Source organism: Pholcus phalangioides, unplaced genomic scaffold, assembly GCF_987345545.1.
Source record: "Pholcus phalangioides strain wild (caught in Gottingen) unplaced genomic scaffold, Ppha-v1.0 ptg000015l_1, whole genome shotgun sequence".
In the NCBI taxonomy this organism is placed as follows: Eukaryota; Metazoa; Arthropoda; class Arachnida; order Araneae; family Pholcidae; genus Pholcus; species Pholcus phalangioides.
In genome coordinates this window covers 108,463,146-108,490,058 of record NW_028301608.1, presented here as the reverse complement: position 1 = coordinate 108,490,058, position 26,913 = coordinate 108,463,146, and the positions used below count along the sequence as shown (strand labels likewise).

Genomic DNA, 26,913 nt, shown 5'->3' with positions numbered 1-26,913 from the left:
GAATATTCTCGTTCTCTGAGAATACTCTTACTTCACATCTCTACAGAGAGACAATAATAGTCTTTGCAGGATAGAACCTTGGTTTGGGTAAGGTAAGGTTCTATCTCGGTTTCTTACTCAAAAACATTATGTAACATTCCAAAACTTTTGAGTAAGAGAAAAGTTTGCTTCTTCACCCTTTGCACAAGAATTGCAAGACAATTATTGCATATAATTACACACACACACACAAAATTCCACAAGATTTAAACAACTCTAATGAAACTTTTTTTTCAAATACAATCAAAATTCCAAGAACTGAAAATTTATTGCATTACGATATACAATACAAAGTTTTCATAACAAAAAGAAAAGCATTTCATTAATTACATTAAGATATACTCAAATAAGACTTGCAATAATAGAAATAATAATTAATATCTAATAGGATAGAAGACAATCACATATCTATGAAATATAACAAAATCAAGAAGAAAAATCACTTTTTATTTTATTATACATAAAAAAATGGTCGCAATTTTTTCACATTGGAAAAAGAAATTAGATATGGTAGGCTGAAGTAGTGAAAAGGTGTGTAAAAACTAGTGTCTGTAACTTTGAACTGACAAAATTCATGCTTGAATTTGAGCTTCAGAGAATCAAGAGAAAAAAAAAATTGATTACGGGACATGCAGTGACACATGTGGAAAAAAAAAACACCCTGACCTCCATAACACCTATAACTGCTGGTTGTACTTTCAGTTTCGCTTGTTTTTGTTTCGTTCCTGCAGATGGAAAAAGTTTAAAATAGTGAGAACAGGCTCCAGATTATGTTTGAAATGGTTAAGCATCAAAATTAGCATAAAAAAAAACTAAGGAGAATCAAAATTTACTAAACATATACCTGCCAATCTAAGCCTTTAATGACCATCGTAAGCACCAGTAGTACCAATTTGCCTACCCCATTCTCAGTTTCTGATGATTTTCTCCCGTTTACAGATGAAATTTGAATAAATATCATTTTAGCATCACCACTCCATCCTCTTATAGGTTTTTTATACACAGTTTTATAGTGATGTGGCCATTGAATTTTATCATATTCTTGTCAATGCCCCTTGATTTAGATCTATACACAGCTTCTTGAAAAGTGTTTAGATGATCCATTACATGCTCTGAAAGCAATTCGGCAAGCTTAATTTTTTTTCCCCTTCACATCTAACCAGTCATCTGGCCAATAAATTTCTCCTTTTTCCTTTTTTGGAAGTTTAAAGCTAATAAAATATATTTTTTTGATTACAAATTTCTTTATGAACACATTACAACTGAGTTCATGTTCGTCACTGTTTTTCAAAATTATCAACAAAACAAATTTAATAATTGAAGTAATTAATAATTTATTTCCTAAATTATGCAGAAAATTGGCATGCTGTCCCGTCATAGCCAGATGACTGGTCAAATGTTGAGTGATAAACTTGTGTTTCTAATTCTGTTACTGATGATTTAAACCATAAAAACCTCTACACCTCAAGTTATAAATACCTGGTCTTCATTCATCATGAGTCGTCCTCATCATCACAATCGTTTTTTTTTCCCCTAGCTAAATACTGAAAAAATTTGTTATCTGGCAGTTTGAACAGCTTACACCCTTTTCTCGATGTGTCAGTCTTGATAAAATTACAAATAAAATGTGAAAGCAGGTAAAGTAAATGAAGAAGTGAGATGAGAAATTTCCTAGTAAAATGCACCCCATTCAGGCCCACAGGGACAAGGATGTCCCATTAAGTTTTTACTAGTTTTATGGTATATTAGCTATACCTGGTGCTACCTGGGTTTTCACTATATACTAGGAGACTAAGAAAAATGACAAACCATTGTAAAGGAAAAAACCTGTCTAGACACATTTTTAGGGAACCAAAGTAACCATTCCAAAAGTCATTTTTGAGGACCACGAACCATTGTTGCCTGACAGTTTTTTTTGCACATTTCAGTCATTTGCCCAGCTCCGGCGAATTTTTAAAGTGGCCTATCATTCAAGTTAGATCCTGCTTGGTATATTTATGCTGTTATATGACTTCAGAAGTTGGCGATCAATTTTTATGTAAATTATTTTATTTTGCTGCCTTCGTCTGAGGTGGTCATGTTACGTTGTTTTTAATAAAATTTTCCGGATACACCCATCCTTCGGGAACGCTTCGATATCTCTCTGAGATGGGAAGCGGGGTGTATCCGGTCTTCAAAGGTCAAAGGTATATTTATGCAGAGTTTGACAGCTATGTCTAAAATTGATTTGTATAGAGAACATACACACCCCCACACAGAAAATTAATTTTATATATAGATTTCAAAATTTTACTTCAAAAGCAGTAATATTATAATTTACTCGCCATAAAAGTTAATGGAAATATTGCACCATAAAACAATCGTTCTATGCAGAAACACCCTGAAGTTTTGAACATGATAAACTTTGAATGCCTGATTTGATGTAAAACTTTTGATATGGGCACTAACATAGAATTTCCAGTTATAAAATTATCCACAGTACACAGCATAAATGATATATTTGCTAGAAAATAATACCAAACTCATCTTTGTTCACATGTACAATTAAGATTTCATGTGTAACATGTGTTCTTCTGTCCAGTTAACCGTCACCCTGAGAAATGCAATCACCTGTTTTGTTTTATGACCAAATAATTTTCCAGCAAAATCTATTTAAAGCATCAATTTCGAGCCCCTGCTTAATTGTCACCCTGAGATAGCCACAGACACTATTTTCATCATTAATTCCACTGGGTTAAAACCACTGTACAAAAACAAACTTTCTGTATTGTTTGAAAATATTCCTCACCCCATAATTCAATTTTTCTTAAAGAGTGTGTGTCATGGGTCCTAGGGGTGTCACAATGAGCTGGAGATATTAATTTGTGTGACTAATTATGCTTTGAAGTGGTTCTTTTATAAGTTAAAATATCTACTAATCTATTCTGGGGAGCAGCGAGTAATGAAAGTTTGAGAACCACTGTCATAATTCCTTCTATGAATGTAATAAAGGTGTTGCAAGAATAATAGTTGCAAAATATCATTTTTAACTTTTGCGGCTAATTCTAAGCCACTGTATGCAATAACATTTTTTTCTGACTTCCAGGGATTGCTGATAGTGTGAATTTATATTTCTAAAAAAAAGTATGCTCTTAATTGAAAAATTTGTTTTGCTCCAGGATAATGCCTAATGCTTAATCTATATTATAAAACTCTTGAGCGAAACTTACAAGTCACGCATACAAAAAATTGAGTTTTATTCAAATGTGTTTGCTTAGTTCTTGTATATATTTATATATATAAGTGTGGTTTACACAAAGCTGTGGCATATAAAAATTCAATGTTCATTTTCTCTGGCTGTTTTTCTGGATGTGGCTTCTTTACGGCAGAAAAAAGGCCATGGTATTATTTTTTTTATGTTGCACTGCAAACACCAACACCAATTGAAATATGCACTTGTACAAGAAAATTCTGCGTATGTTCTAGTTCACACAAAATATCTAAGATATGTTAATAAAATTACATTTATTCCAAAATGAAAATTTCAAAGTCTGAAATGGGAATCCATTTTTTTTTACCGTCACCCCTCTTTAACTAATTTTTTTTGTCCTGTCGGTGTCTTCAAAAGAAGGGTTTTACTATACAGGCTTACGATTTACATTTATTAAATACAAATGCATGGTTAAATATTCTGTTATTACTGTAGATTAAACCAAGATTTGAACCAAAATCTGTTGAGGTGTCCACTGATGTTCACTCAAATGGTGGGCTAAACAATGTGGTGCCCAATATTTATATTTTTGTTTTTCAATCAGAGACATGAAGGGAAAGAAAAGGGGTGGACTGAGGTAAGTTTAACCACTTTTTCATTGGTACAAGAATTTTTGTTTACAAATTGAACCTAGCACTAACGCTGAAGAAGTCAATGACGCTTCTTGAAAAATATGGCAGCATGTTTTTTTTTTTTTGGTGTGTAGAAAACTCACAATGTAATGATACACCTCGCTCCCACAACCTTGTAAATATCAACCAACATTATACGAGGCAAAGGAGAAGGAAAATGTGAATTTTCAGTGAAGAATATTGGGCTATTGAATTGTGGAGGTAATACCGATTCATTTTCCGAATTTTGCTTCCAGACGAGTCTCAACTTCAGTTAGTTACCCAACAAACATCTTTACCGACTTTTTATTCATGAGGTTGACATGAGGACCTCATGTTGGTGACCTCACCAACCTTTGTTTCTCTAATGGTTCCAACCCTATATCTATAGAGTTCCATTGTCCCTCTACTTCTTAAACACTCATCTTTTAAGTCTATTAAAAGAGCCTGTGCTGACTCAGGAGTTTTATCCTTTACTTCTATTTCCTCCCTACTACTACTTAATTGTACATACACCTGATACACATTCCTTTGCAGAATTTCTCAGTTTCCTACCACAATTGATAAAGCTAATGCAAGTAGGTATGGTATAACATAAATTGGTTAAGTTCGACTTGCCCTAGCATAGGAAAATTTCTGAGAAAGTGTAACCCTCCTAATTCCTACACTTTCCCTAAAGAAATATCATTTATATAAAAATGAGAGCTTAAATAAGGAAGAGCTTGACATCAAAATATCTATATTAGATCAATTTACATTTTCAGAAATGGTTGAAACGGAAAGAACACAACAGCAACATGATCACAAATTTAACTCCTCCATATGAAATCTCTTTGTAAGAGCTAGCGTTTTTTCTGAAAAATAAAGTACAAAAGAAAAATCCCACCAGAACCCATTCCTAGAAGCTAACTAAATTTTACAAATTCTATTGGGTTCTACTTACCTCAGTGTACCTTACATATTTATATGATAACAATACCAGTTATAAAATCAAAATTCTAAAAAAGAATTGCATAAATACCTTCTCAGTGAGGATGATAGCGAGATAACGGAAAACTTTGATGAGATCAAGGAACAAATCAACTGAATGCCTGTGTTAAAATAAAAAATTGTCTTAATTGCTGAATTCAAATTTTTTTTAATTGTAAACATACTATGCTGATGAGGCAAAATACACTAAGTATTCACATGCTATGTACATACCATATATAGTCCTGATCACCCATACGGCGTTTCTCAATAATCATCTGGGTATCAAACATGATGAAAGCACACATCACAGCCAATCCAACATACACTTGCAACTGAAATTTAAAAAAAAAAACTCATTATTGCAAGAGACAAATCAATGGTTTTATGCAAACGTAATACTAATAAGACAATATAATGGACGATAAAATGGCAGATTTAAATGTCTCGCCAACATGGTCACACGCATCTTTCTGATTTATAAATAAATGTATGAAAAATATTATCTGTGTCACTAGTATAAATAACTTTCAGTGTTCTGGAAGGCAACACCTTCGAAAGACAACTTTTTCTTTTCTCAAAACCAAGCACAATTCCAAAAACGGGCAATTTACTACAGATTGAGTAGTGCCAGAAGTGTGTATACCTAACAGTCCAAGTATGCACTAATGTTTGAATTTTTGTGTTGTCGCCCATGATTCAAATTTTGGGTAAAGTGTAATGATTGAATACTTGTATCATTGGAGGTCTGTTGCACTCTGTGGCGAGACCTTTTAATGAAGAGATTGGCTTGTATTCATGTCTTGAAGTTGGGAACTACAGGAAACTAACTTCAGCCAATCACCACTGAAGGGTTAAACCCAAGAGAACAAAAAATAAAGCTCATCAGCCTGGTTCACTTAACTTGCCTGCAAGTCCTATCATACAAATTGAAATCTGACTGGGTTTGGGCAAAGACCACAGAGAAAAAGATTTATGGCTTTCAAAACTAAAAACTGACAAATGATGAAGGGAAGATGTGATACAACCTTGACAGCAAGGAACATCCAGACATTTCAAAATGGACAGAAAGGAAGATGTATAAAACATGTAATAAACAAGAAAAGAAAATATTGACTTAAAATTGAACATTTTGAATATAGAAAATGCCCCCCCCCCCCAAGACAATGCTGGTCTTTTCTCCAAACCCACCACAAGCTTTAGATAATGAACACAAAAATGCGGAATGATTTGCACTCAATCTGAAAAACTGAGTAGTGTTTGTATAATGTTAAAGGATGGGCCAATGTTATAGTGATAACACTCTCAAACAATTTTTTATCATAAAATTGATGATTGGAAATAAAAAGAAAAGCGTTATACATGTGTTTGCTAGTCAATGGATTGGGTGAGCTGGTCTCACAACTTGGCCTCCATAATTACCCAATTCGTTATACAATTTCTTTTTGTTTGGACACTTCAATAGCAACATCTATTTATGCCACTCTGAAGCTATTGGGGAGTTCATCTCTAGAATTCAGGTCTTCACTGCAGTTGTGTTCAAGAATGTGAATTCCACCATCGTAGTTGTTCATTATCATTGGAATCAGATTTATTACTCTTTATTATTCAGCTCTTTAAATCACTAAAGTTTATTTCTCACAAAACATTCTAGTATGTGAATGGCCCCTCGACCAGGACCTACAGTCTACCGTCAAATCTGAATAGTAGTGTTCACATTTTTTTTCATGTCTTGCTGAAAGATTGGTGTGCTAACACCCTTTAGTAAATGACTTCATGTGATAGGAATGGGAATGCAGTCATTTTATCAATAAAAAAAAATCCCCACAGACAGCAAGCAGTCAGGTGTTCAACATCATGATATTCCCATAAAATGAGAATTAAGACATTTGTCATGTTCCCTTCCCAATAAGGAAGACAGGTGACAGTATCACACACACGCGCACACAACTATAACCCTGTTAAAGTCCAGAATATACACACATGTTCTTACATGTACCGATTGGTTTAAAATTTCTCAGAGAAATGCTCATGAGGTGTATGTAAGTTAAGTACAGTAGAGTCTCGAAAATCTCAGCCCCGAAAATTCTGAGGATGAAAGGGGTCTTGGGGTGCCCTCAAAAGTTTTTGTATAATCCGAGGCACTGAAAGTTTTTAATTTCCTTCTTGAGACTCTTTTTTTTCTCCCTCAAGAACCCATCCTTTATTTTCCCCAGGTTATTTTCCTACATAGTACATACGTATTGTACAGTAATTTTTAGTTTGAAATAACTATAAATATGTATACATATATATATAATATTTTTAAAATCCCTTCCAGATAAGAAAAGGGTTGCCCACCATTGCTTTAAACATTATGTGATAGGCAGGCATTCATTTTTATGAACTAGAACAATTTAGCTCGTAAAATATGAAATTTACAAATGGGAAACATTCAAGATAATTATGTATTGTTTGGGACCAAAAGACTAGTTTTTTAATGAACTAAGTAAGAGTTGACTGTAGCTTTTAGCTTTCACCAACTGATTTGCTATCCCCTAGCATCTTAATGTTCACCTCATTCAAATAGCATCAATTCTTTAATCACTTTTATGACAAATATTTTCTTAGAATACTGCATTCATATGGATTTTCATAGAAGAAATAAAACAAAAATTTACCTTCAGAAGGAAGTAAGAGGCCATAAAAATGTTCATGAGTGCCATCATCAGCATAACTGACAACAAAGACATCAGGGTGCCTGTTTATGTAAAAGAGAAAATGCAAATTATAATATACTCCATAAAACTAGTTTTCCACTCATGAAAATTTAATAGACAATTACCTAAGTACAGTGATACCTTGCTTGGCTAAGGAAAAGATAAAAAAAATTCATTACATAGAATCATATTCATTCATCCAAACATGATTACTCATAGGTTTCTACAGGAACCAGGTACGACCAAAATTCATTCCAGGTACGACCCAAAATTTAAAGATAAGTTTCATAAAACACTAAGAAGCACGTAAAAAAGACAACTGACCAAAGTATGAGATAAACAATTTCATAATTGGATGGAGAACTTAAAGGAAAATGAGATGCTAAAGAACTTATTTTTTTATTTTACACTATTGTACACCCATTTTGAATCGTGGGTATCTTATACAATGTGGTTAACTCATTTCGGTGTCTAATGCATATGCAAAAGATAAGGTCGTAGGATATCCAGATCATTCAGTTTGATGTCAAGAGTCACATCGAAAGAACATCCAAGTACATTTATAGGTTTTTCAAATTAATTTTTCGCTTTGCTTAATCATTCGAAAAATTATTCACACAAAATAGCTCAAAAGTTTACTGGAAGAGAAATAGAAGTATGTCTGGAAAGTCATTCTGAGGTGGATATAAATAAATGGCACTTGTAAGACATTACTTTCGATGATGATTGTGCAAAAATTCAGTTCACGAAATGGCTTTGTATGTGAACATGTGTACAACAATATCAACCAAACTATTTGTTAGCTGCAGTAGAAATATCATGAAAAAATTTGTTAGCCAAGATAACATCGTATTGTTTTATACTCATTCAATATTCTCTTCACTCTCCAAAACCTTCATGTACAGTAATTATCAAGAGCCAACTACTGTAGTTGACTCATTTATCACAACACTACTTAACTACACTACTGGACACTACTGCCAAAACAGCTTAATATGAACAAACCAAGATCTTAAAAAAAATTGATATGGGAAGTGGGATTCATATGCCATGGACCCTGGATAGGGTAAAATAGAGAATACAGAGTCCAAATATTACACACAAAACAAAAGAATTGTCCTGCCTAAAATTTGTGGATAACCTGTTTAAAAATATTGAATTCCTTAACACCTCTTCACATTGTATAATTTCATTCACAGAAAACGTTTCTTGTACAAAAATACAAATTTGCCGGCGCTGATTACAGGCAGGAAAAACTATAATCAAATTAATAAAGTTGAAAAAGTTATTAAATAATAATCATGGCAATGTGCTCTACACTGCATGTGTAATAATAACAACATTTGTGAATATCAATTTCATCAATAGCTTTACCTCCAAGGTACAAGAACTTCCTGTGATCTGCAAACATAGCGGACAGAGTGAAGCATGCGAATATGAGGCAGGTTGACAGAAACACTGTTGGTATAAGGGCAGGATCAACAGCAACCATAACATCCAGCAATGGGCCAAGGCCAACTCCTGAAAAATAAAAAAATAAAAAAAAAAGAATTTTTCTGATCAATGAATATAATTAAAAAATTCTAACATGACTAAGACTTAATTTCTCGGCTGGAAGGAAGAAATATATCTTTAACACCATGGCAAAACCATGAAAGTCTAATAACTAATAACACTTTCTTGGTTTCAGCATGGTATTAACGATATAGCATGTGCTTCCTGGACACATCTAACAAATGTTAGAATCACTGACAAATCAATCAAGACAAGTGTTATTACCAAAACATCAGAAACATTCAAAATGTACATCAGTTTGTTAAGCAAGGATATTCAGAAATATGTAGACCTATATTGAATTTCAAAAGAACATGTATGCTATTACTGATATATTAGACAATTAAGTTTGCACTTCAAACTCCTATCAGAAAATGTATAAAATTTCCTTCCCCTATATCCATTTGAAATAATATCTCAAGGCTAATGCCCCCCTTTTCCCCCATCAGTTCAATTACGTAAACTAATAGGGCATTCATTTAAATTGATTCGTATGAATCTTTCAAACCTCAATCCATGACAATGATTGCCTTTTTACTCCTTTGATGTTAATCAACACTACAACAACGGATGCAGTCATTTTGACCGCAAAGCTACTTTGGCATGCGATTGCACCTAAACGGTTAATCTCAGAATATTGAAATTTCACATGACTTTTCTCACCTTCTTGACACTTTTGATTTTCTAGAATATGAATATTTAAGGTTTCATAGTTAAGTGGCAAAATAAAGTTCTACCTAGAATGACCGTAGTGGCCATTTTAACTGTTAGAGATTTTGCACTATCAATACAAAAGAAAATCTTGAAATTCCAGTCATTCCAGTTCTAACTCAAAAGGTGGAAGTCTAACAGAAATATTTTGGTCAAATGAGGTTTAGTAGTCAGTAGAACCATTATGTAGAATGAATGCATCTTAGAAATAGATGCTCTTTGTAGGAATAAAAGTGCTTCATGTATGATGCTTTTCACATAACACATGTTCTTACCTGACAGGAAAGCAAAGGCTGTCAAGAATCCCAACCTGGTAGTCCTGTTTTTTCCATCATCTGGTGTGGCAATCAATGCAATAAGAAAGCCAAGGCCAACAATTCCACTGAGAAGACCACCCTAAATACAGTACAACAGGATTGATTCATTCTTGAATTGATTAATACTAATGGATACATCAATATAACCAATAACCAGTACATCACTTGACAAAAAAAAAAAACACTCATAATCTCATCTTATTATAATGATAGAAATGCAATAGAAACGTCTTTTATGGGTTGATAAACTTGGATATCCAATTCTTTTACACAGATGAAATTGTTTTATAAATAAAACAGAATTTAGCCTGAATCTTTTTTTTTTGTCACCTATCATTTTATACAAACCAGAACTAATTAATTAGATAGAAGCTTACAGGTTTAAAGTAAATTTTGGATGGTTATACTTATATTAGGCAATCAATCTGAACCAAGCCTATCCAGAAGTTATGCTTCGCTTTGAAACATACAAAATATTATCACAATTTTTTTGTTTCAGGGTGCAAATTCACTGACTTGAAATATCTGTAGTTTATCATATGAAAGATTTTACACCAAAGAAAACATGTCATACAAATAAAAGAAAACTGGGGATTTTTTTAGGATTGCAAACAATATGACACATTTTATCCAAAATGCTCCTATATTTTTTGCTGCCTTGATATTTTAAATATAAAAATGTTAAATACAAAAATTTTCACCAAATTTTTTTTACATATTTTCAATGAAGCCTGATTAACTTTTTTTCTTCATTAAAATACAATAAAAATTATTTAAATTAACCTGGAATTGCAAAAACTGAAAGAGTATTTTTTTTAGGGATTTTTCAACTCAAGCAAAGCTAACTTGGAGTTTTAGGGATTTTTCTATAAAGATGAAAAATTTGAATCTAGCATCTGACTGGAAGACAAAGCTGAAAAATCGGAAGGCTTTCGTGTAAATCAGAAATATTGGCACCTATGTATAATAATTCACAAAGTACAGTCAGACCTCAGGTAGAACGTCACCCCTGGAAACAAAATAAAAATAACTGCATATGCTGGATGACTTAGTAAGGGACCATTCAAGTATTACGTAAGCAGATTTTCAGCCATTTTTGACCCCCTCCCCCCTTGTCAGCAAAAGTTAGCAAATCCAAACCCCCTCCCCTCGATGCTGACGAATAATACTTGACTGTATATATATGACTAATACTTGAATGACCGCTAACTACTGTGTCCAATTTTTTAAATATGATAGCAGGACATTTTGAAAAACTGACATAAGCAAGGTGATGTTATACACAGGTTTGATAGCATCAACAATTATCGCAGTTGTGTACAGAAAACTCATAACCAACAATTCATTGACATGACAATTCACACCTAAGAAAATTCACTAACAAAGTGAGTAAGTCAGTTAGTGATTGATCAATAGAGTCAGGGAGTTGGTGATGATCAAGTGAGTGAGTCACTCATATGGTCTCTCAAAGTTACTCTGTCACTCATTGCTATCACGCAATCACTCATCCACCCAATTACTAGTGACGAACTGTTGTCAGTGATTTTTCCCAGCTGTGATTTTTATCATCAGGAATTTTCTTATCTGTGAATTGTTGTCAGCGAATTTTCCTTAAATTGCAGTTAGTACCCAATTTGTAATTTTATTTCAGGCATGAATTATATAACTAGTGCATTAAGTGACATAAAATTCTGAAAATAGAAATAATAAAAACTGAACTTTTTTACACACCTGTAAAATGCCTGTGAACAAGTGAACATAGCCACCAAAGGCAGCTGCCAAAGTGGAAATGGCAACACAAGCATAGACATTCTTCAAGTGATGCTGCAGTGGTGGTTCCCTACGAATTCGGAAGAAATAAAACATCATTTCTATTGACTTTAAATTTTGTCACGAATCAAGAGTCATTTTTGTTCCATTTGCAAATACTTTACTCTCTTACTTCAAAACCATAATTCACTAGCACCAGACAATGGATTGCAGAATCCTTTAAACTAATATTAGGCCGGGATTACTATATAAAAATTTTATAAAAGATCTTTTACAAAACTTGAAAACCACCAATAAATTAATTTGTTACATTTGCTCAAATGTAGCCAACACGCTCATTGGCTGCATTTTTTGTTTTATAAAAGAACTTTTATCAAACAAACGTTTATAATATAATCCAGACCTAATTGTTATCATGAAAAAATAAACAAATACTGTTCTCGGAGAGGCAGAAAGAAAAATAGGACTTTTAGAAGCAAACCAATATTCTGAGACAACAGCAAGGGTTGCCAATCCATGATACTCCATGGTGCTCACGGTCACACACACAAAAATTTCACATAAGCATTTTCTAAAGTAATAAAATAAAATGAAAGCATACAAATATTTCTCTAGGCAAGAAAATATTCTGTAGAAAAAGTAAAAGCCTATCTTTTCATTTCAATTTCTTGCATAGTTAACCACATCGACAAGTTTCACACACTTTAAAAATACCAAAAAATTTCTTAAAAATACAAGAATGGAGGAACATCTAGGAATCATTATATGAGAGCAATGGTAAATAAGTAACACAGAAAATTTTTTATTTCTGAGAATATAATGACACAAATTTAAAGACATTTCATTAGCACTGCCCTGTTATATTTCTCAATAGTACTATTGACTTGAATATTAATTAGTGACTTGAATTGTCAGTGAACATTTCCTATCTTAAATGTAGTTCAAATATCACCTTGACACATAGGCCGATGTTAGGGCTTGACCAATCCCAGGTCGCCATAGCAACTGGAAGATATGTATTGGTGCCGAAGATATTTTATAAGATATATGATGGGTTCAAAATCTAAGGATGACAAAATTTCCTGATTTCATAATTATATAGCTGCCAACTTTTGAAAATTAAAATTCTGGAGATTTTTTGCGCGAACCTGTATTTTATGCTTAAACCACTCCCTAATAAATACAATAGGGATTTTTCAAATAAAATAGGGATTTTCCAAACATAAAATTTAAAGTGTAGGGAATAAAATCCCTACTCAAAAACTGAAGTCAAATTAAAATACGGATTTTACACACATGGAAGTTAAACCCTTGGGAATAAAATTCCTACGCGAAAAACAAGTGCAATTGGAGGCCAAAACTTCAATAATGTAAAAATAAATATTGTGTTCAATCAGAAACGCTGTGAACAAACATTCTGCGCAAATGACCCCAAAATCATCGGAAGATGAAGGAAAAATGCGTCAATTTTTGAAGAACACTGACTTTTTTGTGACAGTTGCTTGATTTTTTTTTTTCATTTCACAAGTGATGATGGCAGTCTTTCCATGACCGACGTTTATGTCCGTAACACAACTTGTACAAAACAGAAAAGTCGCCCTCTTCTGGAACGTTTGATGAAAGGAAATTCATCGGAATAAGTATCTTTAAAATTGATTAAATATGTTTTTGCTTATCAGTATTCATGTTTTGTTATATCGCACGTACGTAACTTCAACAAAAGAAATTTTGACCATACGCGCGTCACTATAATCTTCAATTATTATCCAGGACTATTGGCTGCTAAGCCATTTCCCTGCGCGATAAGACAAACAACTTTCTTGTTACCATCAGAGGGTTTTGTAAAACTTTCTTAAAAAGGGAATTTCCCCATTTATGACGTGTGACGTCATTCCGAAAGGGAAAAAAAAAGAGGCTTCATGCCCCAGAAGAAATTCCTTAGGGATTGCTTTCATAAGTGGGGATTTTTTTTTTTAATGAAGTAGGGAATTTTTAGGGACAATTAGGAATTTTTTGTGATTTTCTTAAAAATTCGGGAGATTTAAGAACTTTTCGGGAGGTCGAGCGATGAAGCTAAAATTCGGGCGATTCCCGAAAAATTCAGGAGACTTGGCAGCTATGTGATTATGTGCCTTTCAACATGGAAAGTTTTTTAGAGAAAAAACCTGCTTGACTCTTTAGAAATTTGGCCGACACCTAAATTCTCTTTTGATTTGTCAAGCCCTGGCTAATACAGTAAAACCTGTCTTCAACGGAACCTGTATTAAGCGAAAACCTGTCTTGAACGGGAAAAAAAATTATGGTCCCATGATTTCAATGGCAAAATACACATTAAGAAACCTGGATTAAACAGAACCTAACACGGAAACAGAAAGGAAAATTTCACACAAGTACTTCAACTGTTTTGCGACCAATTGATCGAAGGATCTACAAAATATTAGTTCTTCTATCAAAATTTTTAATGCAATGACTGCTTGCCAATGCAAGTTCTACTTCACCCTCCATTAGATCTGTAAAAACTGTTACCGTACTTGATACTGTGGTTTTTGAAAAGCCACATTTTAGTGAAACAGTTGCTTTCTGAAATTGTAACAAAATTTCTAGGTAAAGCAGGCTTTTCTACGAGAGAGATCAGTGTAATGGTTCAATTTCTAAATGGTATACAATAACTTACAAAATTGTATGGAAGCTTATTTCTGCGATCGCAAGTACTGAGCAGGGCCGAAATTATAGAAATAGACGAGAGGGGGGGGGGGCAATTGCTTAAGGTGGTAAATTTTATGTGGGGTTTTCATCAAATTTTAGTTTTCTGTGCAGCAAAATCATGTTGCTCCCCCCCCCTTCACGAAAATTCTAGTTACGGCCCTGGTGCGACAGATATTCACACCCTCACTGAAAATTTCAGAGAAAGTCAAAACAAACGTAAATGCAGTCATTTCAGATGAACACTATGGGGTGAAGTTTCATACAGATGCGGTGGAAACCTAAATATTTAGTGATTATAGAGTAAATAATGTGTATTTCAATTAATTAGTTTATTTTTAAGTGATTTACTTTTGGGTGGAATGCAGTTTAGACCCCTTCAGAAAGTCGCCAACTGTGGCACAGCGAAAACAGTGTTCAACGGGGAAAAAAATCTTGATCCCTTGCGATTTCGTTGAAGACAGGTTATACTGTACAATATTTTTCACCAATTTGAGACAAGATGGGTTTAAAAAAAACTTGTTGGCATTAAAATTCTAAAAAAGTTCAGGGAAAATCAATAAAAAATTTTGCATCTCTAATTTCACTGATACCCACATTGTAATACGAGAATCAAAGAAATATCGCATCAGCGATGCAAAGGACCATTCAATGTAATTCAACATAAACTTACTGAACATAACCTCTATATACATATTACTTAATCAGAGGGATAACATGTATACAAATACCAATAAAGACTATTGCAAAACTTCATCTGAAATAGACCTGCAATTGGATATCATGAGATACCAATATTTTACAAAATAACATTGTGTTCTTTGCAGAGATATTTGGTGGATTACCCTTGTACCACGATATAAACATATTAAATGGCAGATTTATTTTATTGGTGAACCACATAAAGACTAACTGCATTTAATTCAACACAGGTTCTAACAAGTTTTTATAGGTTCGAAAGACCTCTCTAGGTTTCCTGTCAGTACAGCAAAAGGTGCTATCATCAGCATAGAGAGCTGTAATGTCTTTACAGGCAATCAGAAAACTGTCATGTGGAAATTACGGAGTAGGTTCTAAAACACTTCCCGTCCAATAGAAGAACTATTAGGTCTGGAATATAATATTCAGTGATTTATATGCACATTCATGAGAAGAGGGCCGTCATATGTACTCAATGTATGTGTCTATATATATATATATATATATATACCATTTTTAGTGTATTTTCACTAAGGTCCTAAACTAACTGTTCAAAACACTAACTGTTCAATTCACTAAATTGTTTAAACCCAACCCTGGTCAAAAGGTTTTTGAAGATTGAAAAAACTACTACTGCAGTATGTTTATAAATTTTGGCTTCCTGAATACATTCAATGAATCGAAAGAATTAGGTTGTAGCCAACTGCTTGCTGCGGAAACCATGTTGTGCTGGATCAATGTTATCTTCAGTGTATCTATGGCTATGTGCAGCCACTGCTCTCAATCAATTTTCCCCAAAGTAATGGTTCTCAACCGGTGCTCCACAGAGACCTTCGGGCCTCCATGTGCACTCTCCAGAGGTCCGGCAGGCACTCGAGGAAAATAACAAAAAACAGTAAATTTGAAAAAAAAACTAAATATTTTTAAATAATAAAAAGAAATCAGTAACTTTGATGAATATAAAATGTTCCTACAGGGCACCCCCACAGAAATTATAGACCAGAAAGGGCTCCATGAGTCAAAAAAGGTTGAGAATCGCTGGCTTAAAGAACTAAGAAGCCAAATAAGACACCCATTGTTCGGGCAATAATGATCTTGCCCAGACTTGGGGGTACTTTAACAATAGTTGACTTCCAGATGTTAGAGAAATAATTCTGATGAAGACAAGATATTCACTCATGTTTGGTAGGTTCGTGAGTGTGTTTGTGATAGTGTACTGACCAGGTGCCTTTTTCTGATATTTGATGATTCCAAGTACCTCCTCAGTATCAATAGGGTACAGTGAAGAAAGTTGTTCACACACAGGGACGATATTCCCTAAATTAAAAATGCTGACTACCCTCTCAACATTGGCTATATATTGAGGAGGGTTATTAGTGCAGGGTTAATTGCCTCTCATTGTATGTTTGCTTTCTGAACATAATTCACGTGTTTCAATTTTTTGTTAACAGCAGTCAAAGAATCTGGGAACACTCGCAGAATAACATTATTATCACTGACTCTGCAATAATTACTAAACATAACTAGCTCACAGCTGTGATTTGACAAATAATATTTTGCAGTCATAATCGCCATGTCATCTCATGTCTCTTGCATAAAATTGGCTCATAGCTTATATTATGCAACAAAGAGAACATTGGTTTTTATTGTGCTGCTGCAATATGTTTGTATATTCCTCATTCATAATGGCTGTGACATCACTAATATAGAGCGGGGGACAGGATGGGGTACAAAACCTTTTTGAATCTACGAGACAGATATGCGGTAATTCTACAGCTCGTGGGCCAGAAACTTGTATCTGTAGGGTGGTCATATAACCAGTATTAACAGAATATTCCTGTAATTTTGGTCATCTCAACTTCTTTGGGAAACTCCATTTTTTCCCTTATTTTAATTCAAAAATAAAGATTATATTTTCATGACTCAAAATTACACCTTTAACATTTTTTGGCTATATTTGACAACCTTACTTGCCACTGACAAATTTTTTGTCTGTAATTGGCCACTTTACTTGCTTTTTACAACATTTTTGGCTGTAATTTGCGACTTTGCTTGCATTTGACAATTTTTTTTGATAATTAGATATCCTGCATATAGACCTGGATTTCCTGTATTGTATATGAGGGCAATATGGTCAGCCTGTTTTTATCATGATACTTTCCTACCAGAACACATTTTGAGGGCAGGATGGAATCTCTTGGCAAGACACATTTCGCCCTTTTTTTTTTCTTTCTTTCAAACCGAGCACAACTCAGGTCTATCACCATCTATGGGCAATTTAATACCTAATGAGTAGAGCCCGGATTATATGCAAATGCATATGTGCATATGCATTTGCATATTTTAGCCATTTTTAGCATTAATGCATAAAATCAAAGAATTTTCAGGATAAGTGCATATTTTTGACGTTTATTTAAGTTCACTCAATTTTTTTTTAAATAATTTTCCAAATAAATATTGTTCACAATATTTTCATAACATCGGTTTTTTTCCCGCAGGTGAAATTTAGTGAATTACTACATATTTATAAAGTATTTTACGAATATTAACCGTTTTATTGTATTACTAGAGATATGTCAGTGTTAATTTTTTTTTTTTATAAATTGTGTCGAAATTCTTTTTTTACTGCTATTTTCGTTATTGAGCAGAGCTACAACAAACTGAAAATGAAAAATTCCTGAATAAGAAATATGTGTAGAAGTTATTTGCATATGCGGGGGGAAGGGTATATATATGAGGGGGTATTTTTTTGTAAATGAGTACATATATGCACTAAGAAATAGAAAAGATGCATTTCAAAAATACTCTCTACTTTTTTTTTTGGATGGGGATTTTTTCAATGCATATTTTTTCTCATTTTTTGCATATATTTCGGAAATTTTTACTTTTAAAGATTTCTAGTGCATGTCCTAGGGTGTTTAATGCATAATTTTGGATTCCCAGTGCACATTTTGTATTTTAAGTGCACATTTTGTATTTTAAGTGCACATTTTGTTATTTTAAGTGCACATTTTGTATTTTAAGTGCACATTTTGTATTTTAAGTGCACATTTTGTATTTCAATTGCTTATTTTTGCATTTTTAAGAGCATATTTTTGCATTTTTAAGCGCATATTTGCATATTTTTAGAGCATATTTTGCCACTTTTTTAGTGCATATAATCCGGCCTCTACTAATGAGTAATATACACCATTAAGTGTAACTGTGTGTATATCTAACAGTTACTATCTATCTGAGTACCTGTAGTGTTGTGCATTTTTCAGTGCTGCCATCTATATTTCAGAAGTGAAGTGAGTGACATTTTATGATTGAATTATATATGTACTGTTTGTAGGTCTGTTGCTGGCTGTGGTGAGACTTCTTAAAGGGGAGATCGACTCGTATTCGCGCCTTGAAGTTGGGAACAAACACATTTCGCCGGCGGGTTGGAAGTTGTGCATCCCTGCTCATAGAGCATCATGATGCATAAAAGTTTAATTCAAAAACCCAAAAGTAATTTTTTTTTTTTTTTTTTCTCCTCACCAAGGAAAACTGAGCACATCCCAACATCTCACTTCTGCAAAGGTTGGGTAACCAAGGACAGCCAATTCTTCGACATTCTAGGTCCTGAAGTCATTGCAATAATTTTTTCAACAATCTGGTTTCCAACACATGCTGACTTAAGCCATGTATATATTAACAAATGTTTCATGTAATGAATGCATTCATAATTGGTTATTCATTAATTTGTATGGCGTTGCGAATGATTCTTGAGCTGTTTTCACTGCACCCATCTCAGTGACATCAGTTTTTTCAATGAGCACAAAGGAAAGAAAGGAACAAAGAGGAAGTGTTTGTGTAACCCACGAGTGGATTAGAACTGCTGCAGGGGGGTCATGCGCATGACAAACATGTCTGAAAGGGACTGTTCAAGTATTACGTAAGCAAATTTTTAGCCAATTTTGACCCCCCCCCCCCCCCCCGTCAACAAAATTTCATCCTCAGCTCTGCTCCTCTGAATCCTAACACATATTGGTGGGATCAGAGACATACACAGGGGGGCAAACTCCCCTCCCACGATGAAATTTTTTTTTTTAATGCAGGAAAAATTTTTTAACAAATTTTGGAAGAAAATACATTTATGTTATGCCATTTTGAAGGCTATGAACTCAAAATTTATCTTTAATAAATTCACTGTGACCCACTCTCTAAGCTATATAGTGATAAATCGCATAAAGGCCTTTGGCCTGGGGAGCAAATATAGCCCTGGGGGTTATCTGATGCGGTTGTCCTCTTCAAATCTAATTTTGTAAAAATGAACTAAGCGGCACATTTACAGATTGCTTAAGTGTCCCGTGGTACAATTCCAGAACATTTAAGCAGCCTGTGGCATATTTTCAGATCACTTAAATGACCTGGGACACAGTTCCAGAACATTTAAGCGATTCGTAACACATTTAGAGATCCCTTGAGTGACACGTGACATAGTTTTAGAGCACTTAAGTAGCCCCCAGTGCAGTTCTACATCACTCAAGTTACCCGCGGCACATTCTCAGATTATGTACGTGATACGTGACAGTTCCAGAGCACTTAATCGGCCCGAACACATTTCCAGATCACCTGGATCCGTGAAACATTTAGAGATCACCAAAGTGGCTCTGTAGGACACTTATCGATAGAGGGATGTTACTTCAAGTTCCCACAAACTAACGAAAGGTTTTTCTCATTTTTTGCACACAGAGTAAGATGCCATTAAAAATATTTCATATATTCATAAAGGGTGGGTGATGATGTAAGCATTATCCGAACCCTCCCCCCCATCGATGATGACGTAATACTTGAACGGCCCCAAATCGGGATTTGATCCTCGAAATATAATTTCTACAGTTTAATTGGGATGTGGACCAATTGCTAGCGAGAACGAAATCTGATAAGAGAATCAGGATGTTTTTCAGGAATGTGTTTCAGGAAACACAGGTGTTCACAAGCAACAGGTTTGCTGTAAAATATTTACAGCACTGCATTTTTATGCATGATGCAAAATATAGCTTCATGGAAACTCAACACTTTCGGAGGGTAAATAATGCAAAATACTGATGTTATCAAATATTGTAGAAAGAAAAACTAGTGAGGAATTTAAAAATATATTATACATGATTTTGAGCAAAATATAGAAAATATTGTTATACTGGTTTGAAATATCTTTAAAAAATAATCAATCAATCAATCAATCAATCAATCAATCAATCAATCAATCAAATCTTTATTTGTTTGGGTGCATGAACCCATGACAACACAAATATGATGGCAATTACAATAGAGCTGCGATATTATTAAAAACATAGGATTACGAACTATAAATTAGTAAAAAACAAGATATAAAGTAAAAACAAGATAAGTAAACACAAAATAAGGATTACAAAGTATAAAATTATTTACATGTGCAAAATAAAATAAATAAAAAACTCAAGCAAATACTTCTGGAAGATTGTGTATGGGAAAATCAGTCAAACAAAGAACGAAAATTACAAATGGTATGGAAAAAACGGAAGATACTATTATAATTGTGGGATCATTAAGGTAGGTTACTATATCATCGGTCGAGACCTGTCCTAGATAATGCACTCTATATGACTTATATGCAGGGCACCTTAGCAGAATATGAGACCAGGTCTCAATCACTCCCATGTTACAGAATGTGCAATTTGATTCCACATTTGCGCAGATTTTATTTTTACTAAAATAAATGATGTGGAAGCCAAAACGTAGTTGAATTATCAATCTTTTTATATGAATTCCCGTTGAGAAGAGGAGATAACGGGATCGATTTCAAAATTTGTTTTTATGCTTTTGTAAAGTGGGAGGTAAACCGCACCACATATTTTAGCCATATCGGACTGGTAGCTCTGATCTTTCAGTGTTAAGATTATTCGAGAGAAAAAATGTTTAAAAATAGTAGCATCATGTGTAAACTTGAGAAAACTGAAGCCAGTCTCATCCAAAATTCTCCAAACATTGGATAACCAGTTGTATGAATTATTAGGGTCGAAATCCATCCAAACGTATAATTTATTGAGGCAAAGCCTCGGCAATCTATCGTCCTGCATTTCCAATATACGAATATACATCGACAGAACGGATTTCTTCAACTGTATTGACAAAGAAGGCTGACCAAGCTCCGCTCTTATCATGTATCCAGGAATTGGTCTTAGTAATGTTAGAAGCTTCCTGGCAAAGAGAGTAAAAATCACTTCCAAGTCATTTTGGTACTTCGTAGACCAAACAGCTGCCCCGTAAAAAAGTGTTGAGATTACAAGAGAATGAAAAAGTTTAAAAGCTGTGGTTAGTGATGAAAGTTTCGCACGAACGAGTACAGGCCAACTGGCTTTGATCGCGGATTTAGCTTTCGCCAGAAAATGAGTTTTAGCCAAGTGAAATGAGCCCGTTGATGAGAAAGGTACTCCTAAGTAGGTGTAATTTCCCACAATTTCCAAATGGCTGCCTTTATAATACCATTTTTCTTCGTTCTTAAGCCCACCACCGTTTCTAAAAAGCATTACTTTAGTTTTCTGTACGTTGGCAGATAATTTGAAATCGATACAAAATTACTCCAAAATTGAAATTTTTCGCTGAAGATTAATAATTGAATCAGCAAAGATGACCATATCATCCACGTACATGAGTGAATGGAGAAATTTGTCTCTGCCAATTTGGAAACCTGGAATGGGAGACAAGTTGAGTTTTCTTACGAGATCCAAGATGTAAAGTGAAAAAAGAGTGGGGCTCAAAATTTCTCCCTGCAGTACACCCTGATTCACTGATATATTGTCAGTCAGCCCAAAAGTTGGTCTTGGAGAATACCGATAAAACGAGCACTGAGTCCAGTATTGGCTAACACTTGCCAAAGAATTTCGTGATTAACGGAATCGAAAGCAGATTTGAAATCCATGAAGACACAATAAAAACGGCTACCCTTATGAGACAATTTCTTTTGCACGAGGAAGTCAAGCACAAAAATTTGGTCAATGTAACTATAACCCCGACAGAAGCCAGCCTGTTCCTCAGCAAGAGTACGATTTATTTCTAGCCAATTTGATAAACGATTATTCAAGATGGTTGTAAACAGCTTCAAAGAAGCAGAAACGAGGGAGATCGGGCGATAATTTGATGGAAGAAAGGGATCACCTTTTTTAAACATGGGAATAACTATAATATCCGTCCAATCATTTGAAACCGAACAGTTTTCAATGATATTATCGAAGATATTAAGCACACAATTTTTACTAATGGGAGGGAGGTTTTTGAAAAATTTGTTAATAAGGTCTTTCCCATGAGCTTTATGACATTTTAATGACAAAATAGCCTTATCCAGCTCCTGAAGTGTTATATGATTATCAAGTAAAAAATCATGAGTATGGTGCATCAAAGAAGGGACGGTTGGGATATCAGGTTGTGTGCTGAAAATATTCATGAAATGATCATACCAAATTTGTTTCGGAATTGTGTTAGAGTCGAATTGTTTTCTTCTGAGTGAGTTAATGGCATTCCAAAACGTTTTCGAATCTCTACTTGAGGATAAAGTATGATTCAAAAGCCTATAATAGTTAATTTTTTTCTGCTTGCACAATGATTTATAATTTTTTTTGATATTGTGACATCCTGTTACGAATTCGGGACTGAAATTATGGCGTAAAGAACGATATGCACCAATAACTTCTTTACGAAGAGAAAAACACTCACTGTCAAATCATGGTTTGCTTGTACAAATTTTATACATTTTTTTGCGAGTTAAGCGAGTTTCCCGGCGAACCATTCCTGCTTCTACAGCAGATAGGATAATACAGTTATAAAATAAAGCATAATTAATTTCGGATAAATTTATGCTAGAAAGAAAAGAATTAAGTTACGAAAGTGTTCTTATTTTCCTCGGCCAACGTAGCTCTTGTTGGTAGTGTAATACACTCGTCGGAAGTCAAGTTGGCCGGGAGATAGAATTTAGCAAATATTGGCAAGTGCTCAGAAAATGGGAAATTCATAACCTTAAAGTCCAATATATAGTCCAGAAACACCGATTCCGACACAAAAAATAAGTCTATAAGACTTGCACCACCACTATTACTATAGAATGTATAATTACCCTACCGATGTGAAGGCGATAAACCGTTCAGTAATATTAAATTATTTTATATAGCCCACTCATAAAACTTCTGACCCCTGTAGTTTGTGATTTTGTCCATTGTTTCGGGTCAAAGTTTCATCACAACGAAAGATCGCGAAATCACACTTGGTTCCCAACCTTGCATTGAAATCACCGGCTATTACAACGTGCACATAAAAAATATTGTTATGAAGGGATTTATAATGGTAGAGAATATTGTTGCATTGAGAGAAGTTTAAAATTAGACTACAGGAAATTCCAAACAGGATTTGAAAAAATATCATTGTAGAGGGATTTTTCGTTTCATTGAGTATCATTGTAACAAGATTTCATTGTGGTTGTGAATCATTGTTGTTTATCTTGATTTCCAAAGGGCATTTGATCAAGTCCAGCATGGTAAACTCTCCAAGCGTTGTTGAAATTGATAGAATCACAGAGATAGGCCACAGCAGGCTATGGTGAATTTTATGATTGGACAGGTGTCGAAAGTGTCCTTGGTTATATTCTATTTTTTACTTTGTATCAATAAGCTTGATCAAAGTAGCAATGGGATTGTGAACAAATTTACAGATGATGTGAAGGTTATTGGGAGGGGAGGGGTAACTGGGAATCAAAGCAATAAGGAGATGCTCTCTAGATGAACTTGAATATAAGGAGGAATGGAGGATATTGAGGAATAAGGAGGAATAAATGGAGTATGACTTTTAGTGTTGACAAGTGCACGGTCGCTCATTTTGATTCGAACCACCCTTGTTTCACTTGCAAGTTGAATGGTGCCACTATCACAGATGCAACTAGGGTCATTGACTTGGGAATTCTCATTGATGTGCAACTAAGGTTTTTTGAACATTGTTCAACAGTGGCCAAAAAATGTACCGAATGCTGTTTCATTTTCAAAAAGGTTTCTTTACATTCTTGTAAAGTGATCCTCCTACTTTTCCGGGACTTAGTTCATCCTTGATTGGAGTATGCAAATAGTTTTTGAGAGGGGTAGATTTGGATGGGAGGGGGGGGGGGTTGCACAGAAGGGCTACCCATGCTCCTAATGACACACTGGGGTTAAGCTACGAAGAGACACCAGATTCTTTTCAAACTGTGGATATGTGAACGGAACTGGACATTTAATCAGTGTAAGGCAGAACAGAAAGTGACGTCACTCCTATGAGCCATTGAGTGCATGCACATCAGTGACAAGTGGATGTTCAAGAATTCAGAAATTAAACTAAGACCCCGTCAGTATCCACTGTTAGCCTAGTTGGTAAAGTGTAAAACTGGCAGTACAAAAGTTGGTGGTTCGAATTCCGGGGTCAACACTTTAGTCATTTTTTCCTCTCTTTACATCTTCAATTTTTTTGGATGATTACCAATTTATTTTTCACTTGTATGCAAAGCTTATATTAAGCTTCCAGTAATCCCCAGAGGACCACCATGGAAAAGCCTTCATGGCAATCGATTCATTTTTAATTACTGTACTTATATTTGGAAATGAAGGATCATCATGCACTTACTGTGGCGAATCAACCAACAATCATGGCAAAATATGTAGAAGCGAAATCGCATCATGCTAACTGTAATACAGAGGGGGACATAGGCGGAGACAGATTTGAAAGATTGGGTGGGCATGATGATGATAACATGTCAGTTCATATACACGCATATAGTCCGCTCCACCTTTAATACTGGGAGAGGGACCTATATTTCCACCCATGAGATGAGTTATTTTTGTTTCATTATTTTCAAAAGATACGGCAAGCTAGTGATATGACTGAAACAAACCTGCGGTACACTGAATAAACATGTGTCACATATCTTAACAGTCTGGCAAGGTAAGTAACGTCACTGCAGTCTTCTGCCATTTAACGAATAAACTAGCTCCGTATTACATATCCCGACATTTCTTCAAATATGTTCGCATTGGAAGAGGCGCAGGTGCCTGGGATATGATTGACATGTTCAAAATTTTCAACTGGATCAACAATAAAGTACATCGTCAAACCACTGCTTCGACAAGGGGAAATACCAGTACTGGTTGGTAAGGGAAAACTCCAGATTGTAATGTCAGTTTTTTTAAATATAAATACAGTTGTGAATAATTGAAATAGATTATACCCGGGGGGGGGGGGAGTAGTAAATTCTAACACAATTAAAAATAACTAATTGGAAAAATTGAGAAGTTAAGCATACTTAGATAAAACAACCATGAATTTATATGGGCAATATATCATATTTCGTTTTTTATTGCTTTTATTTGGGTATATGCGGTATTTTTTATATAGAGTTTTGACATCCTTTATATCTTTTTTTCAGCTATCTCATTGGGCATTCTGCCTGTTGTGGCCTTCATATTCGTATTTCATTATAATTACAATAACTTCATACCATCATCATTATTATAATAGTATTATAACTCGATGGATTATGCGTGATGATGATGCAACAAACTTCTAGAATATTCCACCGCCAATAAAAATAGAACGGCATTTCAAGGAAAAAAAGTATCACATTTACACATAAAACAATTGCGCAGACATTTTCCCTTGGAAATTATATACTCACAATCTTTGGTTTAAGGACGAAAAAAACGTATCGATGCTGAACGACGCCATCTTTATCTCAAGTCCGATTTGATCCGGAACAAAAACCTTGTTAAAACTACGAAAATTTCCAAAACAAAAAAAAAAAAGTCGTCTGTTCCGATGATCTTTTTAATGCACTGGCCTCCTGATAGATAACAAGCAACCGAGACCGAGAACACACCTTGTACGTGTAACACTTACTGCGAAAGGAAGCAAAAAAAAGAATCACGGACTGACTGACTGAACTCTACCCGGAAAACAACACTGCATCATCATCATCATCATTATCACGCGATACATCTCGTGACGTCGGACGAGGATCCCGCGCCGGCCAATCACGTTGAGGCTTTTGAAGAATATGAGTTTCCGTGCTCAATCAAAAGCTCCAATGATTGAACTCCACATTGATCGCGAAACTGACTCACGCATGGTGGACGTTTTTTTTTTGCTTTTCTGACCATGTTTTCTAGAAAAAAATACGGGACATTGGGTTCTCAACTACGGGTAACAATCTTAAGCCGGGATCACGGACGTGGTCATAGCGACGGACTCGCGTCGCGAGAGGTCCCGGGTTCGAACCCCACCGTCGCCACAGTGATGGTCGGCTGAAGTTGGTTTTCTGTGGTTCCCAACTTCAAAGTGCGAATGCGAGCTGATCTCCTCTTTGAAAAGTCTTGCCACAGAGAGCAGCAGAACTACAAACAGTATATATGTAATTCAATCATAACACATCACTCACTTATGATGTATAATGTGATCAGCACGTATTCCCAAGAGATCGTTACGATCCTGTGTTACTGTTAGTAGACATCCATGCCCGAACTGGGATTCGAACCCAGACCTGCGCAGTCAGAAGTTAGCTCCCTAACCACTGGACT

At 34.7% G+C, this 26,913-nt stretch overlaps 1 protein-coding gene across 1 annotated transcript; it reads right to left on the bottom strand.

Moving 5' to 3' along the window:
- Positions 1–288: 288 nt before the first annotated feature.
- On the bottom strand, positions 289–26,294 carry LOC149077326 (bax inhibitor 1-like). The gene is made up of 8 exons (XM_089245099.1): positions 26,016–26,294; positions 11,882–11,990; positions 10,109–10,229; positions 8,943–9,089; positions 7,530–7,609; positions 5,104–5,204; positions 4,922–4,991; positions 289–764 (listed from the first exon to the last, which is right to left on the bottom strand). The coding sequence occupies exons 1-8, from the start codon at positions 26,063–26,065 to the stop codon at positions 738–740; spliced, it is 705 nt and encodes a 234-aa protein (XP_089101225.1). The 5' UTR covers positions 26,066–26,294; the 3' UTR covers positions 289–737.
- Between the last annotated feature and the right edge of the window lie 619 nt (positions 26,295–26,913).

What these genes read in the sequence shown, in the direction of transcription:
- LOC149077326 (XM_089245099.1), bottom strand. Translation starts at nt 26,065, where the DNA reads ATGGCGTCGTTCAGCATCGATACGTTTTTTTCGTCCTTAAACCAAAGA. An exon ending in TGTTCACAGGCATTTTACAG is followed by an intron (nt 10,230 to 11,881) that starts GTGTGTAAAAAA and finishes TACTGTATTTAG; the next exon opens with GGTGGTCTTCTCAGTGGAAT. An exon ending in CTATCATCCTCACTGAGAAG is followed by an intron (nt 765 to 4,921) that starts GTATTTATGCAA and finishes TTCCATCTGCAG; the next exon opens with GAACGAAACAAAAACAAGCG.